The sequence below is a fragment of the Macadamia integrifolia genome, chromosome 6, assembly GCF_013358625.1.
Source record: "Macadamia integrifolia cultivar HAES 741 chromosome 6, SCU_Mint_v3, whole genome shotgun sequence".
In the NCBI taxonomy this organism is placed as follows: domain Eukaryota; kingdom Viridiplantae; phylum Streptophyta; class Magnoliopsida; order Proteales; family Proteaceae; genus Macadamia; species Macadamia integrifolia.
The window spans coordinates 39,150,711-39,167,007 of NC_056562.1; the positions used below are offsets into that span (position 1 = coordinate 39,150,711).

Below are 16,297 nucleotides of genomic sequence, written 5' to 3' on the forward strand. Positions count from 1 at the left end.
AGGAATTTTAGGTGTTAGTATTTACTAGCTTTTTGCCAATTGGTCTTCTTTTTTTTTTTTGGTGGAAAAGGTGGTCAATTTTGTATATGTGAACTCCCAGTTTCTTGACAGGTGTCCAATTTTGTATCTCCGATCTATCTAACAAATAGAGGTTTGATGTGGCAACATATTTACATTGTTTAGGCGTGAGATTTCAAACCGACAAATGGCAAATATTAAAGCTCTCCATGGTGCGAAGAATTTCAGGTGTTAGTATGTACCAACTTTTGCTAAGTGGTCAATTTTGTGTATATATATATATATGTGTGTGTGTGTGTGTGTGTGTGTGTGTGTGTGTGTGTGTGTGTGTGTGTGTGTGTGAATGAACTCATAGCTTTTTGACATGTGCCTAATTTTGTATTTGCAATTTATCTGACAAATAGAGGTTTGATGTGGCAACATATTTACACGATTTAGGTGTGAACTTAAATGTGTAATAGATATATGATATACTTAAAGAAATTTTAAACCACCAAATGGCAACTATTAAAGCTCTTTATGATGCGAGGAATTTTTGGTGTCAGTATTTACTAGCTTTTGCCTAAGTGGCCAATTTTGTATATGTGAACTCCTAGCATTTTGACAAGCGTTCAATTTTGTATTTGCGATCTATCCAACAAGTAGACATTTGATGTGGCAACATATTTACACGATTTTGGCGTGAACTTAAATACGTATTAGATGTATTATATACTTAAATAAATTTTAAACGACCAAATGACAACTATTATAGCTCTCCATGACGCGAGGAATTTTAAGTGTTAGTATTCACTAGCGATTTACCAAGTGTCCAATTTTATATCTACAATCTATCCGACAAATAGAAGATTGATTTGGAAACATATTTACACAGCTCAAACGTGAACTTAAAAAGTATTAAATGTACGATCTACTTAAAGAAGTTTGAAACCATCAAATGACAACTATTAAAGCTCTGCATGATGCAAGGAATTCTAGTTGTCAAGTTCTCTCTGAGAAACTCTTACAAATCGAAGTAAGTATCTAATCAGGTTTAATACTGGTTTCTATACAAACAAGTAGCTATCGGTGATTCACTTGATCAATTTCATGAGTATATATATATATATATATATATAGATATTCCAATTATCAAATTATCCATATCATACATTTAAAAATATGGGTAAAAAGTTCTCAGAGGTGACCACGGAAGTTACACTAGCACTATCACCTCTCCCCTCTCCCCTCTCATTTATATTCATGTGAAACGATTTCTTTTTGAGAATAAGGCTTTGATAATTTGAATATGGGGCTCTATCTTAGGCTACTTGATGTATGAGTTGGGCATTAACGACAGATGGTCAATTATCTCCGAAGCAACTTGAGTCACAATAGTTAAAATGCATTTAAATCGATCGAAACTATATCAAATTGAATCAAGTTTGACACCCCTAGTTACTGGTTTAGATTATAACACATTATGAAACCTGATTTTCACCTATTTTTCGCTCTTCAAAACTTGTTTTAAAGAATCTATTGCAAGAATGCATACCTTATATTCCATACACTACCACATACACTACCACATCTAACAATGTTGAGAACAAGAACAACCCAAAGAAACAACAATACCAAACGCATGTGTGCTTAGTGCATATAATCTGGACACTGAAATGACGAGATTTGTGGTCCTCCCACCAATCATCTTACGAGTCTTGTTGGTTACCCACATTAATAAGTCAGTAACCGCTCACAAAGCTCTCACATGCTCCTTGACCCTTGTGCATTTGTGCTTCCAGTCTTCGACTGCAAATCTTCTCTCTCTTATATATTTCATGGTAACTTTCAGTTATCTGTCCTTCGTTTTTTAGTTTCTTTCGTTCCTCCGCTGTTTTCAAACCGTTCTTGGCAATGGCGGATCATTATTGGAGGTACGGATACGGAAACCAGACTAATATGTCTCCTGTTGCCGGAAAACGTCCTCGCTCCGTCTATGGTAACCTTCTCCTGTACTCATCTTCCATCATGGATTTCTTTTAGATTTCAGTCTGTGCTGGAGATATATTTTTTATCATTAATCTGCATGGGTGTTTTAGGTTTCAGTGACTGAAACTTTTGGGATGGAGTCTGTGTAAAGCTACCTTCTTTTCTATTTAATCTGTTTTGTTTAGCATGGAATTGTAGATCCCGTTGTTGTTCTTCTACTTTACTGTTTATCTTTCAACTTATGCATGGTAAGTCAGCTTAGAATTGTTGATCACGTTGTTGTTCTTCTACTTTACTGTTTATGGCATGCTTTACTTGTTTTCTTTCAAGTTATGGTAATTGACTTGGTTCAATAGTGAGAAGTTTTTTGCAGAAGAGTCCATTCTTTTGGTCTGCCAAAAAAGGTTATAGGAGTTGTCTTTCTCAATGTTTTTTCTTTTCCTTAATACATACAAGTTACGTATTAAAAAAAAAAAAGGTTTGTCTGGATTTAGGGATCCATCCCCTTTCTTTGGGTCAGCCCAAAGAGGGATCTCATATTCTGAATCACATCTGTGGAAGTTGCAGAGTTCCCTGGAAGTGATGAATTTCCTAGTTATTTCCCTCGTGAAGATGAAAGAGGTCCACCTCGTGTTGTAATAAACGTCGAAACCATCGGAGCATCCTATGATCGTTACCTTCGCCAAGTGGTATATAGTGCACACAAATATTAGATCATTTTATGCTTCTGAATTGTCATTTTGAATCTAATGATGTTTGAGAGGTTAATGGTTTGATGAAAAAAATTCCAGAGAATGCCATCGTATGGTCGTGAAGTAACTAATAGTCCAATGAGTGGGGAGATAATCAGTCATCCTGTTGATGATCCACATATGATGATGAATGGTGGGGGCATGGAGCTCGGCATGGCTGGAAAAAGCCAGAACATGGGGTTTGGCCATGGAAGACTTGAGATGCCTCTCCCCCCTGGTGCTTCAAACACTCTGTTTGTGGAGGGCTTGCCTAAAGACTGTACCCGCAGGGAAGTTTCCCGTATCCTTCTATTATTAACATTCTCTGTCTCCTAGTTTTGCACTTGTTGTTGTAAAAGAATAATTAAATACATAGTGTTAGACTTATCTGTAATGAACGGTAGATGATGCACTGACCTTGAGATTAGATGATGCACTGACCTTGAGATGTAGCCTTGTCTGTTGTAGAGATCAAGTACAATATTTGAATCATAGAAAGTTTCATATTCAAGTACAGAAGGGTGCTAAAGAGCCCCTAACATTTAACTAAAAAGTAAGGGGAGGATCCAGACCTGTACCTCGACCCCGGCCACGGTCTTCACATGCTTCACTAGTAACAAAGAACTTGAACAAAAGAAAAGACTAGTTGTTTTAAAACTTAAAACTCTGACACTTACTTCTTTTGGTTTTATATTCTGTTATTGTTCCTTTACTCGGATATGGCAGATATTTTTCGCCCATTTGCAGGATTTAAAGAAGTAAGAATTGTAACCAAGAAATATAAATCTAGACATGTAAGTTAATTGATTGCTGCGTTGAGTCATTATTCTGCAGTCTGTGATATGTCTCTTCACATACTAATATTTTTTTCGTCCTGGAGGACAGTCGCTTGTCCTTTGCTTTGTTGATTTTGCAACTCCAGCCCAGGCAGCGAGGGTAATACATGCCTTGCAAGGTGAACATGACATGCTAATCCTACTTCCTTTTAAGTTTTGGGAATCTTGGCTCCATATGTTTATGTCTGTTTTCTTAAATCTAGCCACATCGGTAATTATATTCTAATGTATTTGGTATGAAAGTGAGTTTTATTGCAAATTTTGGCTTGAAAAAATCTACTATTCTTTATAGTTTATATTTAACTGTGCTTTTGGGACTTTTGCTTCCCTCAGCTACATGGTATGAAACTTCTTATAATTTATTTTTCATTATTTATTGATTGGTTGTACTAAAGAATTAAGGCTCTCTTTGGTATCATTTTTCTTTTATATTTTTGTTCAAAAAAACGGTTTTGATTGCATTTGATAACATTTATGGAGCTTGTTTCTATTTTAACCAAAAAAAAAAAAAAAAATTTGAGATAACACAAAAACCAAAAAGAGATCAAGAGTCATTTATGTGTTTTGGCAAAATTGATTTTCAATTATTTTTTGTTGAACTTTAATGAGTGCATGCTTAAAGTTCCAATATGGACGGGAAAAGTAGTCATTTGATCTGCAATTAGAAATCCAAGCCCCTCGTCCCTTCTTCTTTAGTCCAACATGAAGAAAGAGAGTTATAAAGAAGATGGGTGAAGGGAACGTCTCTTCACCCATTATAACATGTCTTGTACCATCTGTGTATTTTGATGCACCTTCTATTTTGTTCAAAGAATCAAATACGCAGGGTATGATTGTCCAATTCGATTTCACAGGTTACAAATTTGATGTGCATGACCAGAATTCAGGCAATTTAAGGGTAGAATTTGCTCATCATCCTGATCTGAGGTCAGTTGGTGGGCCTTGTGGAAAGCGTTGAATAGTGCGGGTTTCCAGTTGAACGGGCACTTCTGTGGAGGAACCACTTGGGTCAGGAGGTCTACGACTGAGGAACAATTGGTAGAGTTTTTCGTGAGGTTTCTGCCTGCGCTAGGACTTTGCTAACAAGTTGATAGCTGCACTACTTGCATTTTAATTGGGTAATCATTTAAGTTTTTGAGTCTTTTAGAGTTTGGGACTTAACAATATCTCCCCTTTTGTTTATTTTATGAATCAGAATTTCAATTAATGAGACAATTGAATGGAATATGGTCAACATCATGCTAGGAGTTGCTTGTTTTCTATATTTTGGATCTTTGTTGATGCTTTTGTCGGTGTACGATGTCTTGTATTCCATCACAGTTTAACCTAGAGGGTTTCTTTCTCTATAATGCAAGCAATACTAAGAGGTGTGAGAACGAGCGTTGTAACCCTATTCTCCATTGATAGTGAAGCAAGATCTCATCTCACCGGGGACATAGAAAACCTTGCCGAATCTCGTAAAATCCGTGTGCATTGTTTGTTCTGTTTTTCCATTATCTTCTGCATCATTTTAAGGTTGCGTTTCTACAACTTTCCCTCATGCAGTCCTAAAAAACCAGTTTTTGTTGATTGGATTTTCACATGCTTATGAAGAGATGGGCGGGTCTCAAGGGGATAGGTAGTGCAGCTGGTCCTAGCATTTTCCTAGTATCGCTCTTGAATTGATAATAATCAGGAAGCAATATTAGTATTTAGTATTTTCCCCCTTTGCACGTGTTAGAACGGGTAATTAATGGTATTACTCACCATAATTAAAAATTATTTTATCATCCATAATTGAGAGGTAATCTGGGCATTTTAAATATGGGGAATGGAACGTTCCCTGGTCGTGCAGCCTTTGTGCCGACGAGGGGCCATGATGGGATGCACATGGCTATATAAGGGGTGGTTTTTTGGGTTTCATAGGGGTGGTGGTGTCATTTTGCCGCAAGCTGCGTCTGGGTATAGGGACCACATGACTAGGGAGCGTTCATTTCCCCCTTTAAATAATCAGGGGAGTAGGAGAGGTGAAAGTTTGCTTTATTGGAGAAAAAAAGAATGTTTAGGTGTTAGTGTTTACTAGCTTGCCAAGTAGTCCATTTTGTATATGTGAATTCTTAGCTTTTGGATAGGTGTCCAATTTTGTATTTGCGAACTATCTGACAAATAGAGGTTTGACATAGCAACATATTTACACATTTTATACGTGAACTTAAATACATATTAGATATACAATATACATAAATAAATTTTAAACCGCCAAATGGAAACTATCAAAGCTCTCCATGGTGCAAGGAATTTTAGATGTTAGTATTTACTAGCTTTTTTGCCAAGTGGTAAATATATATATATATATATATTTATATATCGTGGAAAATGTGGTCAATTTTGTATATGTGAACTCCTAGCTTTTTGACAAATGTCCAATTTTGTATCTGCAATCTATCCGACAAATAGAGGTTTGATGTGGCAACATATTTATATAGTTTAGGCGTGAAATTTAAACAGCCAAATGATAACTATTAAAGCTCTCCATGATGTGAAGAATTTTCACGTGTTAGTATTTACCGGCTTTTTGCCAAGTGGTCAATTTTGTATATGTATCTATGAACTCAAAGCTTTTTGACAGGTGTCCGATTTTGTATTTGCGATCTATCCGACAAGTAGAGGTTTGATGTGGCAACATATTTACATGATTTAGGCGTGAACTAAAATACGTATTAGATATAGGATATACTTAAATAAATTTCAAACCACCAAATGGCAACTGTTATAGCTCTCCATGGTGCGAGGAATTTTAGGTGTTAGTATTTACTTACTTTTTCCCCGGTGTCAAATTTTATATTTGCGATCTATCTGAAAAATAGAGGATTGATTTGAAAACATATTTACACAGTTCAAGCGTGAACTTCAATATGTATTAAACGTATGATCTACTTAAAGAAGTTTTAAGCCACCAAATGGCAACTGTTAAAGCTCTCCGTGATGCAAGGAATTTTAGTTGTCAGATTTTCACTAGGAAACTCTTAGAAATTGGAATAATTAGGGTTTAATAATGGTTCTGATATAAACAAGTGGCTACAGGTGATTCACTTGATAAATTTCATGAGTTAAAAAATATTTATAGATATTCCAATCGTCAACTTATCCATATTATATATTTAAAAATATGAGTAAAAGTTTTCTGAGCTGACCACAAAAGTTACACTAGCACTCTCCCCTCACCCTCCCCCCCCCCCCCCCCCCCCCCCCCTAAAAAAATTAACTTGGTGGGTTTGCATATTTGAGTTTATTTTAAGTTTCCCAGTTTATGAGTTACCATTTTTTTGGAGTTTATTTTCTGATTGTTATGCTTGTTCTCTTGAAAACTTGGGTTTGGCAAAAGCAAATGGTGTTTTTAGGGACTCATTTGGGGCTTCTATGGGTTGCTTCGCTCACTCTCTTGGGGCACGGTAAATTTTATTGCATAATTTCATGATATCTTTATTTGTGTGAAAAAAGCTAAGGAGATGGGAGTTGGTCATATACTGGTTGAGTGCGACTCAGTGACTATGGTCACTTTTATTTTACATTAGTCCATCGGTCCATCCTTTGGATTTTTTTTTTTTTTTTTTTTTTTTTTGATTATCTTTTTTTCCATTGTTTATAAAGTAATCCATTGTTAAAGAGAAGTCAATTTAGCTGAGATTTTGTCAAAAAAAAACTACAGTGACTCAGGTGTTGAATGATTGGTTAACCATCCAGGCTATGTGGTTTTTGCTGATGCCAATGGTGTAGGTGGAGGATCAAGGAATTGTGTTTTCTCGCTTGTATACAGTCTAGGATTTCCTAGACCTTTTCCCTTGTACAAACCTCTTTTTTTTTTTTTTTTTTCCAATTTACATTAATTTACATTTGCTGATTCTTAGAAGAAAAAAAAGGATCGACCTGACAATACATTTACATCGTTTAGCCGTGAACTTAAATATGCTTTGAATATATGATTTATTTAAAAGTAGTTTTAGGTCACCAAATGATAACTATTAAAGCTCTTCATGGTGTAAGGAATTTTAGGGTTTAGTACTTGTTCCAATATAAATAATGATTGCCTTAGCAGCTAGTGATTCTTTTTTTTCTTTTGGTAAAAGCAGCTAGTGATTCACTTGATCAATTTCATGAGTAGAAAAAAATATTTATAGATATTTCAATCATCATCCATCTTATATTTACAAATATTAGTGGAGTTCACATAAAAATAAAAAATGAACAATTAGTCCCGAACACTGATCCTCTTCAATGCCCCAGTGCTCTCGGTGCGCATCAGACGGTAGATCCCAGAGTCTTCCCTCTCTAATTTGCTACTTGTACTTCGTGCACTATCACATCTATAACAACAAAGGCAATCCAAAAAGACACTGGAATGATGAGAATTGTGGTCCTTCCACCAGTTATGTATTATATTAGCACAAGGGTTTGAAAATTATCTGCAGTTGTTACATTAGTGCAGTGAGTATCGTGAGGGTGTCAATTCTAAGCCCGCACCAGTAGGCTTGACCTAGACCGACCAAATTAATAAATGTGTTTTATTAAACCGACATTCAAGGTGCAAGTAGCTAGTCTATCGGGCGCCCAACGGAACCGACACATTTATGGATTTGACTTAATTAAATTTTAGTTTGTAAGTTGTAAATGTCATAATCTCTTATTTTTCTTTGTAAGAACAATCATAATCTCATATCATTTCTTTTTTTAATTAAAAATTTGTCTCACATATTTCTAGGCATTCAATCAACTTAAGAAAAAAAATTTTAAGGTAGGCATATTTAAAACCCATTTAGTCCGTAGCCTGGTTAAGGCCTCATTGAAACCCGTTTAAGGAATTAAAGCCTGACACCGACCAACCCGATTATAAATCGTATCATGCCCCCCAAAGCTAGGCATGTTAACTTAAACCGGCGTTCATGGTGCAGGACTTTCAAATGATCAAGCTCAATTAAGCTCAACCGATTGACGCTCCTAGAGTGTCGGATAGTTGGAAGACTCTTGAAATTTGCATACTCAGATGCTTCCAGCCGTCCAATATTCACCGTATCTCACCGCTCGATATAGAGGATGTGCAATCCACACCAAGGAGTCAAGTGCCGAAGGCGTGGGTCGATCATAGTTAGCAAATTCGGATTCGAGAATTATTCGGAATAATTCGATTGATTAATTTAAGGATTCGGTCAAAAAAGCTTATCAATTCGGCTGAATAATTCGTGAATTATTCGGCCGAACTGAATTTTTCTGAATTTTTGATAAAATTCTGACCGAATCCGAATTAAAAATAAAATTCAATAAAATTCACGATTTTTTCAAAAGTGGATATAAAACGCGAATAATTCGAAACCGAATTATTCGGTCCACTTAAACAGTATTTTTTTTAAAAAAAAACCCGGCCGATGGGGCGTGAAGTGTTCTTACGAATCTGAGGTTTCCGTTCTTGCGAATCTTTATTTGCCCACCCAAAGTCATTTTTAAGTCATAACCGCTCACATTACACTCGCTCATCTCTCTCTCTCACAAACACACACACACACACACACACACACACACACACACACACATATATATATATATATATATATATGCTCTCTGTGCATTTGTTCTGAGGTTGTGATCTCTATATCGCTTCAACTGCAATTTTTCTCTCTGTTCGTATTCCTCCGCTGTTTTCACATCGTTCGTGGCAATGGCGGATGGTTATTGGAGGTACGGAGACGCAAAGCAGACTCATATGCCTCCTTCTTTCGCCGGAAAACGTTCTCGCTCCGACTATGGTAACCTTCTCCTGCACTCATCTTCCATCATGGATTTGTTTTTAGATTTCAGGCTGGACATTTGTTTTTCGTAAAATTGTTCATGATCTTCGCATTGGGTGCATGGGTGTGTTAGGGTTTCAGAGATTGAAACTTTTGGAATGGAGTCTGTTTGTGTCTCCAGTGACCTTTAATGTTTGGTTGCGGGAAAGCGGGAAAGCTCCCTGTTTTCTAATTTTCAGTTTTCTCTATGTAATCTGTTTTCGATTTTCGACGAACGGTTTAGCTTAGAATTGTCGATCCCGTTGTTCTTCTTCTAGTTTACTGTTTATGTCAAGCTTTACATGTTTTCTTTCAAGTTAGGGTACGTGACTGGTCAAATCTCAAATCCCTTCTGTTGTAGGTTTGTAGCGTATTCATAAATGGATTTCCTATTTGGTTAGTGTGGGGAACGAGGATTGATGGACACGGATGCTTATATTCTGAATTTCATTTTCCTTTCTCAAGGGTGTTAGGTTTACCGGTTGTATTGGATATTAAAGCTTTGGTAATAATCCTTCGAAGTTGTCGGTATACTTATTCATCTCTTTGGTTCCTAGGAAGGCTTCTTCTAATACGTTCTTGTTGTTTAAACTCTTATGTTTGTCCTCTCAAGTTTTTCTTTTGTTTGGGTCACTGACTCACAATTTTGCATCTACAAGCAAGTAGTGTTAACATTCTGAATGAATTGCTGGAAGTGGTCATTATCCATCTCATGTTATTTTCCTGCATTTTTTTATTGTGATTATCAACTTCTTTTGCAAATAATGGTTTGGTTTCTTATGCAAATGAGTTTGGCTGCATTTCTGAAGCTTTTGTTTCACTTTGGAGTTAGGTTCAGTTTCAGGCAGTTGGTTGCTTCTAATATATTGGGTTATGGGTATTGAAAGGGTTTGACTTTGCAGATTAGATTTACTTGTTTCTCTTCATTGTTCATCTTTGGGGGTAAATTTTTACTGTTTTAGCTTTGGTGATGTAATTTTGATTTGTTTAATTGTACCCAATGTTATGAAATTTTTATATCTTCTGCATTTTAGTTCACATCCTCGTAGAAGCATGTCTATCGATGCTAGCTCTCTCTCTCTCAGGTAAAAAAAGGAAAAAAGAAAAACTCTATCTCTATTCCTAGGCCCATGTGATGCAGGAGCAGTAGTTTGGCTTGGATTGGGTTGAACCCGCATGAGAACCCTGGCCAAGAACCAGGTCCAAGTTTGGTAATCGTCCAGTAGAACAACTTTGCTTTATTTTGAGAATAATATTGTAATCTTTCTTTTTATTTGGGTAGATTACCTATTTGAGATTATTATAGTTTCCTAGTTTATGAGTTACTATTTCTTAGGAGTTTATTTTCTTATTGATATGCTTGAAACCCAATTCATTGGGCACATTGAAGGAATGAGTTGAGTATTTTGGTTTGAGAGCCTGCGTGCTGTTGGTGTTTGTGCGAGCTCTCCCCCACCCCTCTCTTCTTCCCTCTTTTTTCCCATCCTAGTGAGACCCCTTCTTCTATTCTTCTTCTTCCTTTCTCCCTCCGTTATAACTCTTGTCTTTCTCTCTTTTATTCTTCCTTTTCTGTTGGATTGTTTCACGTTCTTTCCTGCTATCCTGTTCCAAAGTGGGTTTTGGTGACCCATAGAAATTGATAGATCTCCCTCCGCTCTTCTCGTTTCTTCATAATGTTCTGGGTGTTGGTTCATTATTGTAGGGAGATTCGAACTTAGAAACTTAGATATGAAATTGACCCCTGCTGTGGGTTATAAAGTGAATACAGGTCTGGTTCTTCATCTACCGCCTGATCTATTTCAGGAATCATTTATTAATTTCTTAGATGCAAGTTGGTTTGTTCTTTGTGATGATTCAAGTGTTCTAAGGGCCAGCAAGAGAACCTCAAGTTTTCATCTTTATTGAGTGTGATTGGAGAGAGTAATCTCATCAGAAAGACAAACCATTTTCCTCTGGTTCTGGCTGTCGTGAGGTTGAAGACAACCTAATGTGTGGGGGTCTTTCGATACTCTTAATTATGTATACCTGAAAATACCCCTCCTTTAGGTTAATTCAACTTTATCCTTATTTTGTTTTCAGTTCCAAGTTTACCCCTCCTACCTTATACTTTACCTTCCCATTTTGTTCCCTTCTCTTATGGTTTTAACTTCCAACTATTTATGGGATTGCTGTTACACATTTCAATTGAGTTATTCATTTGTTGGGTGGGTCCATAAGTGATCCGAACCGGGTTTTAGTTGCAGCATCTTGCGTACGATTTTCTTAATTTTTGTGGTATTCTGAATCACATCTGTGGAACTTGCAGATGTCGCTGGCAGCCATGAATTTCCCAGTTATTTTCCTCGTGAAGATGAAAGAGGTGCACCCCGTGTTGTGAGAGATAATGAATCCATTGGAGCATCCTTTGATCGTTACCTGCGCCAAGCGGTATATAATGCACACAAATGTTGGAGATTTTATGCTTTTGAATTGTCATTTTGAATCTAGTGATATGTGAGGGGCTGATAGGTTGGTGAAAAAAATTTCCAGCAAATGTCATCTTATGGCGGTGGGGAATCTGGCAGACCAATGAGTGGGGGAATAACCAGCCGTCCTGTTGATGATCCACGTATGATGGCTGTTGGGGGCATGGACCCAGGCATGGCTGTAAAAAGCCGGAACATGGGGTTTGGTGGTGGACGACCTGAGATGCCTCTCCCCCCAGATGCTTCAAACACTCTTTTTGTAGAGGGCTTGCCTGCAGACTGTACACGCAGGGAAGTTTCCCGTATCCTTCTATTAGCAACATTATCTGTCTTCTAGTTTTGCACTTCCTCTGGTTTTGTATTCTGTTATTGTTCCTTTACTCGAATATGCAGACATTTTTCGTCCTTTTGTAGGATTTAGAGAAGTAAGACTTGTAAGCAAGGACTCTAGACATGTAAGTTTAATTGTTTGACTGTGTTGAGTCATTAATTTGCAGTCTGTGGTACGTCGCTTTACATTCTTCTATTTTTTCAGCCTGGTGGAGAGCCGCTTGTCCTCTGCTTTGTTGATTTTGCAACTCCAGCCCAGGCAGCAACTGCATTAGATGCCTTGCAAGGTGATCATGACATGCTAATCCTACTTCAAGTTTTGGAAATCTTGGCTCTATATGTAATCACATGTCTATTTTTCCGTTTCTCCCTAATGTCTCGTCTTGAATCTAGCAACATAAGTAGTTATATTACTGATTCTAATCGTATCTGATATGAAAGTGAGCTTTATTGCAACATTTGCTTGAAAAAATCTACTTTTTTTTTTAGTTTATACTGACTATGCTTTTGGGACTTTTGCTTTCCTCAGCTACATGGTATGACACTTCTTACAATTTATTTTTCATTATTTGTTGATTGGTTTCCCTTAAGAGTTATGGTGACATGGTTTACCATATATTAGTAGGCCATGTTCTGATAATGGTGAAACATAGTGTCGAAATCTGAATGCCTGGTAGCACTGAGATTAATTCTAAGATAAGCCAGTGGGTGGTTCTGATTCTCTTGTATTTAGTAATAGTGGATGAACAGTACAATTCTGTACATCAGGACATCTTCTGGCATTTCCATGTTATGTAGTATAGAATATCTCAAACGTTCGAATAGTGTGAAGTACATCATCCTATATATGTAGTTTTATCTAACTAACCTTAAACGAAACAACCGAAGATGGCTTTATAGCCAATTTAGGCTCATCATTGCTCCTGAAAACAACCGTTACTCAAGGAGTGGGATGCGATTTTTTGTGAAGAGCTTGTTGCTTGCTTCATCAGCCTTTTCCTTTTTGACCCTTACTTTCTCTTTCTTTGTTTCCATCTTCTACTTTACCTCTTCCCCATTTACCATTAGTAATAGCCAGGTATAACCCTAGCTTTCTACCATATTACATTCTTCCACAATTTGTGTTATACAACGTGATCAACAACATGATGGAAGCCAACCATTAAGCGGGGTAAAGTGCATAACTATGGTGAGGAAACCTAAAACCTTTAACATGGTAACTCAACTAATGGAGGCAGTAGGCTTGCTTTCCCAATACCATTGCCACGCTGGAGCGGTAAAGTTGTTAACATGTTATGAGCATAGATATGAGGGGACTGGGATGAGAACATGGTTTTGTGTATTCGGCACTTGCAATTTAGTTGTATTAGAACCTAGTGGTGCTTGTGCACTGGGTTGCCCTTTTTAGAACCTAGTGGTGCTTGGCAAGTTTGGTGGGTTTTATGTGCAGATTAGTTCGATAATAACGCGTCTGTATCATCTGTGTATTTTGATGCGCCTTCTATTCCGTCTGAAGAGTCACATGCGCAGGGTAAGACTGTCCAATTCGATTTTGCAGGTTATAAATTTGATGAGCATGACCGGAATTCAGCCGATTTAAGGCTACAGTTTGCTCGTTATCCTGGTCCGAGGTCAGGTGGTGGCCCTCGTGGCAGGCGTTGAATAGTGCGGTTTTACAGGTGACATGCTACTTTGTTTGCACTCAGAACCTTCTTATTCGTCAGCGTAAAATCTACTGAACCACTGTCCTACCGAATGTAATCGCACTGAAATCGTTGAACGGACAATTCTCTGTAGGATCCACTTGAATCGGGGAGTTTCAATCATGAGGGACGTTACAACTGCGTTTCGGCATAAAGAATCACCAAGATATTGTTGAACGCACTTCTCTGTAGGAACAACTTGGGTCAGGAGGTTTCAGACTGAGGGACAATTGGTAGAGTTTTGCGTGTGGTCTCTACCTGCGTTAGGACTCTGCTAACAAATTGATAGCTGCACTACTTGCATTTTTAATTGGGCCACCATGTATGTTTATGAATCTTTTAGGGTTTTGAGACGCATCAATATCTTTCCTGTTGTTTATGTTATGAGATCAGGATTTCAAGTATTTAGACAGTTAAATGGGGGAAAGCTTTTTACTTGGATCGGCAAAACGATATGGTCAATATCATGCTAGGATATTTTGAATTCTTGTTGAAAATTTCCCTTGTACAGTCCTAAAAAACCAGTTTTTGTTTGATTGGTTTTTCAATGCTTGATTTTGTTTGGCTTATTAACTTTGTTAGATATTAATTCTTAAGGGTTCTGTTGGTATCTTTGTTTACATACATGGATGAGAGTATATTGAAATAGATTGAGAGAAGATTATTCTATTTGTTGCTGCGCTCTTGCGGGATCAACATACTCCCTGTTGCTGGATGTGAATTTGTTTCTTACTTGACTAATTACATATTTGCAAGACATCCTCTTTCATGTATGGATCTTTAATCGGCTTGAAACAAGGTTGATCTGCAATGAGCCAAATGGTTCATTTTGCTGCTTTAGTTGGTGAACTCGCAATGAGCCAATTGTTTTTGCATCCGGCTTGCTTGGTGGCATTGTATATTGTTGCATATGGAAAATTGGTATTACTATGAGATATGTTAAATTATTTTCGAAAATTGGTGTTGGGATGAAACTTGCTTCAAATTGTGAGGAAGATTAGCAACGGCCTATTAAGTGATGCAAAAACATTTTTAGGTCAATTGTGATGTTTTAACATGTTTTAAGACACTGTTATACTGTTATAGTCGTTGGTATATTATATAGGGATTTTTTTATTGACAGCCCTTATGGTGTCAAATAATTAGTATTACACACTTTACTGTCCCAGCTCCTGAATGTGGAAATGATGAGTTTCAGACATGATTGGCTTTGTTATTCTTGACTCGTAACCATGGAACCTGATTCAGGCATAATACCCTTCAAGCTCTCTTTTCAGTTGAAATTTATTCCAGGAGTGCAATCTCATCAGGTCATGGGATTCATGACCTCGAGAGCTTTACTCCTTCCTGATTGTTTTGCTGTAACATATGCATTTTAAAGGATCACACAAGTCCAGGTATTCAAAAGCTGCCCACGGTTGAAATGGGGACGAGGGATGTGGGCTGCAGGGTATGGCCGTCTTGCTGGTCAATTGAATTTTTGAAACTATCATGCAAGCTCTCTCGATGAGTGGAAAAGCTTTACCCCCTACCTACGGCCAAGACTAAGAGTTACAACCATGTAGCAGTATTGTTCATTTTATAGGTTGAGAACCAAGCGTTCCATGAGTCCAGAGGCTGATGTTACAGTTTGGTATTAAGCATGCTGTAATACGAGGGAAAGGAGACGCAATGGTCGTTGGAATGCCTGTCTTTACACGTGTAAGAATGGGTAGTTAATGATATTACTCACCCCGCAATTATTATTATTATTATTATTTTTTTCATCTCACAACAAAGTCATATTGAGAGGTAATCTAGGCATTTAAAAAAATCAGGTTGTAGGAGATCAAAAGATTGCTTTATTGGGGAATAAAAGAATTTGGGTAAAAATTGGTTAAGTGCAGATAAAAAAACAGAAGGGAAAATTATAAGATTACCCAAGATCAGATTTTTAAGGGGGAGGTGCTAAAAAAAGGGGTTGTAGCGGTGGCTGGTGAAGCTTTCGTAACATAGTTCACTGCACTCCCCACGTGTGACTAACAGATTTGAATTCCGCTCTTCTCTGTGGCAAATTGTCAATGTATATGATGTGCTGTGCAATTATTTATTTATTATTATTATTATTTTTTTAAAGCAAGCATTACTGCTGTCAACAGATTACTCCTATTCCTGCAAATTGAGAGACTTGAATTGTTGATTCAATTATGGCATGGGTATTACGGTTAAAACAGAGAGGAGGAAGATGTTCATAGCAGAAAGGGGGTTGTCTCACTCTCTGTCCTTGAGAGAGAGAGAGAGAGAGAGAGAGGGGGGTGGGACAGGAAGGGTCTCTCTGTCCTTGAGAGAGAGAGAGAGAGAGAGGACAGAGGGGGTGGGACAGGAAGGGTGGGTACAGTGGGGATGGGGTTGCAGGGAAGTGAGGCGGCGGGAAGGCGGGGAAAAAATGTCTAAAAAATGAGGGTTAGG

At 37.5% G+C, this 16,297-nt stretch overlaps 2 protein-coding genes across 3 annotated transcripts; both read left to right on the forward strand.

Annotated features, from left to right (window-relative positions):
- Positions 1-1,296: 1,296 nt before the first annotated feature.
- LOC122082855 (RNA-binding protein 1-like) lies at positions 1,297-4,815 on the forward strand. Of its 2 annotated transcripts, none has more exons than XM_042650651.1 (6): positions 1,297-1,996; positions 2,548-2,675; positions 2,778-3,018; positions 3,444-3,511; positions 3,603-3,672; positions 4,408-4,815. In XM_042650651.1, the coding sequence occupies exons 1-6, from the start codon at positions 1,912-1,914 to the stop codon at positions 4,509-4,511; spliced, it is 696 nt and encodes a 231-aa protein (XP_042506585.1). In that variant the 5' UTR covers positions 1,297-1,911; the 3' UTR covers positions 4,512-4,815. The 2 variants fall into 2 exon arrangements, with proteins under 2 accessions (XP_042506585.1, XP_042506586.1); XM_042650652.1 differs by having other exon boundaries at positions 1,307-1,996; positions 2,554-2,675.
- Positions 4,816-9,134: 4,319 nt separating this feature from the next.
- LOC122080949 (RNA-binding protein 1-like) lies at positions 9,135-14,418 on the forward strand. The gene is made up of 7 exons (XM_042647849.1): positions 9,135-9,330; positions 11,657-11,778; positions 11,881-12,118; positions 12,210-12,271; positions 12,352-12,433; positions 13,705-13,825; positions 13,944-14,418. The coding sequence occupies exons 1-6, from the start codon at positions 9,243-9,245 to the stop codon at positions 13,806-13,808; spliced, it is 696 nt and encodes a 231-aa protein (XP_042503783.1). The 5' UTR covers positions 9,135-9,242; the 3' UTR covers positions 13,809-13,825; positions 13,944-14,418.
- Positions 14,419-16,297: the final 1,879 nt, after the last annotated feature.

Coding starts and splice junctions, on each gene's coding strand:
- LOC122082855 (XM_042650651.1), top strand. CDS start 1,912: ATGGCGGATCATTATTGGAGGTACGGATACGGAAACCAGACTAATATG. Junction 2,676..2,777: donor ATCGTTACCTTCGCCAAGTG/GTATATAGTGCA, acceptor AAAAAATTCCAG/AGAATGCCATCGTATGGTCG. Junction 3,673..4,407: donor GGTAATACATGCCTTGCAAG/GTGAACATGACA, acceptor TCGATTTCACAG/GTTACAAATTTGATGTGCAT.
- LOC122080949 (XM_042647849.1), top strand. CDS start 9,243: ATGGCGGATGGTTATTGGAGGTACGGAGACGCAAAGCAGACTCATATG. Junction 9,331..11,656: donor ACGTTCTCGCTCCGACTATG/GTAACCTTCTCC, acceptor TGGAACTTGCAG/ATGTCGCTGGCAGCCATGAA. Junction 12,119..12,209: donor TACACGCAGGGAAGTTTCCC/GTATCCTTCTAT, acceptor TCGAATATGCAG/ACATTTTTCGTCCTTTTGTA.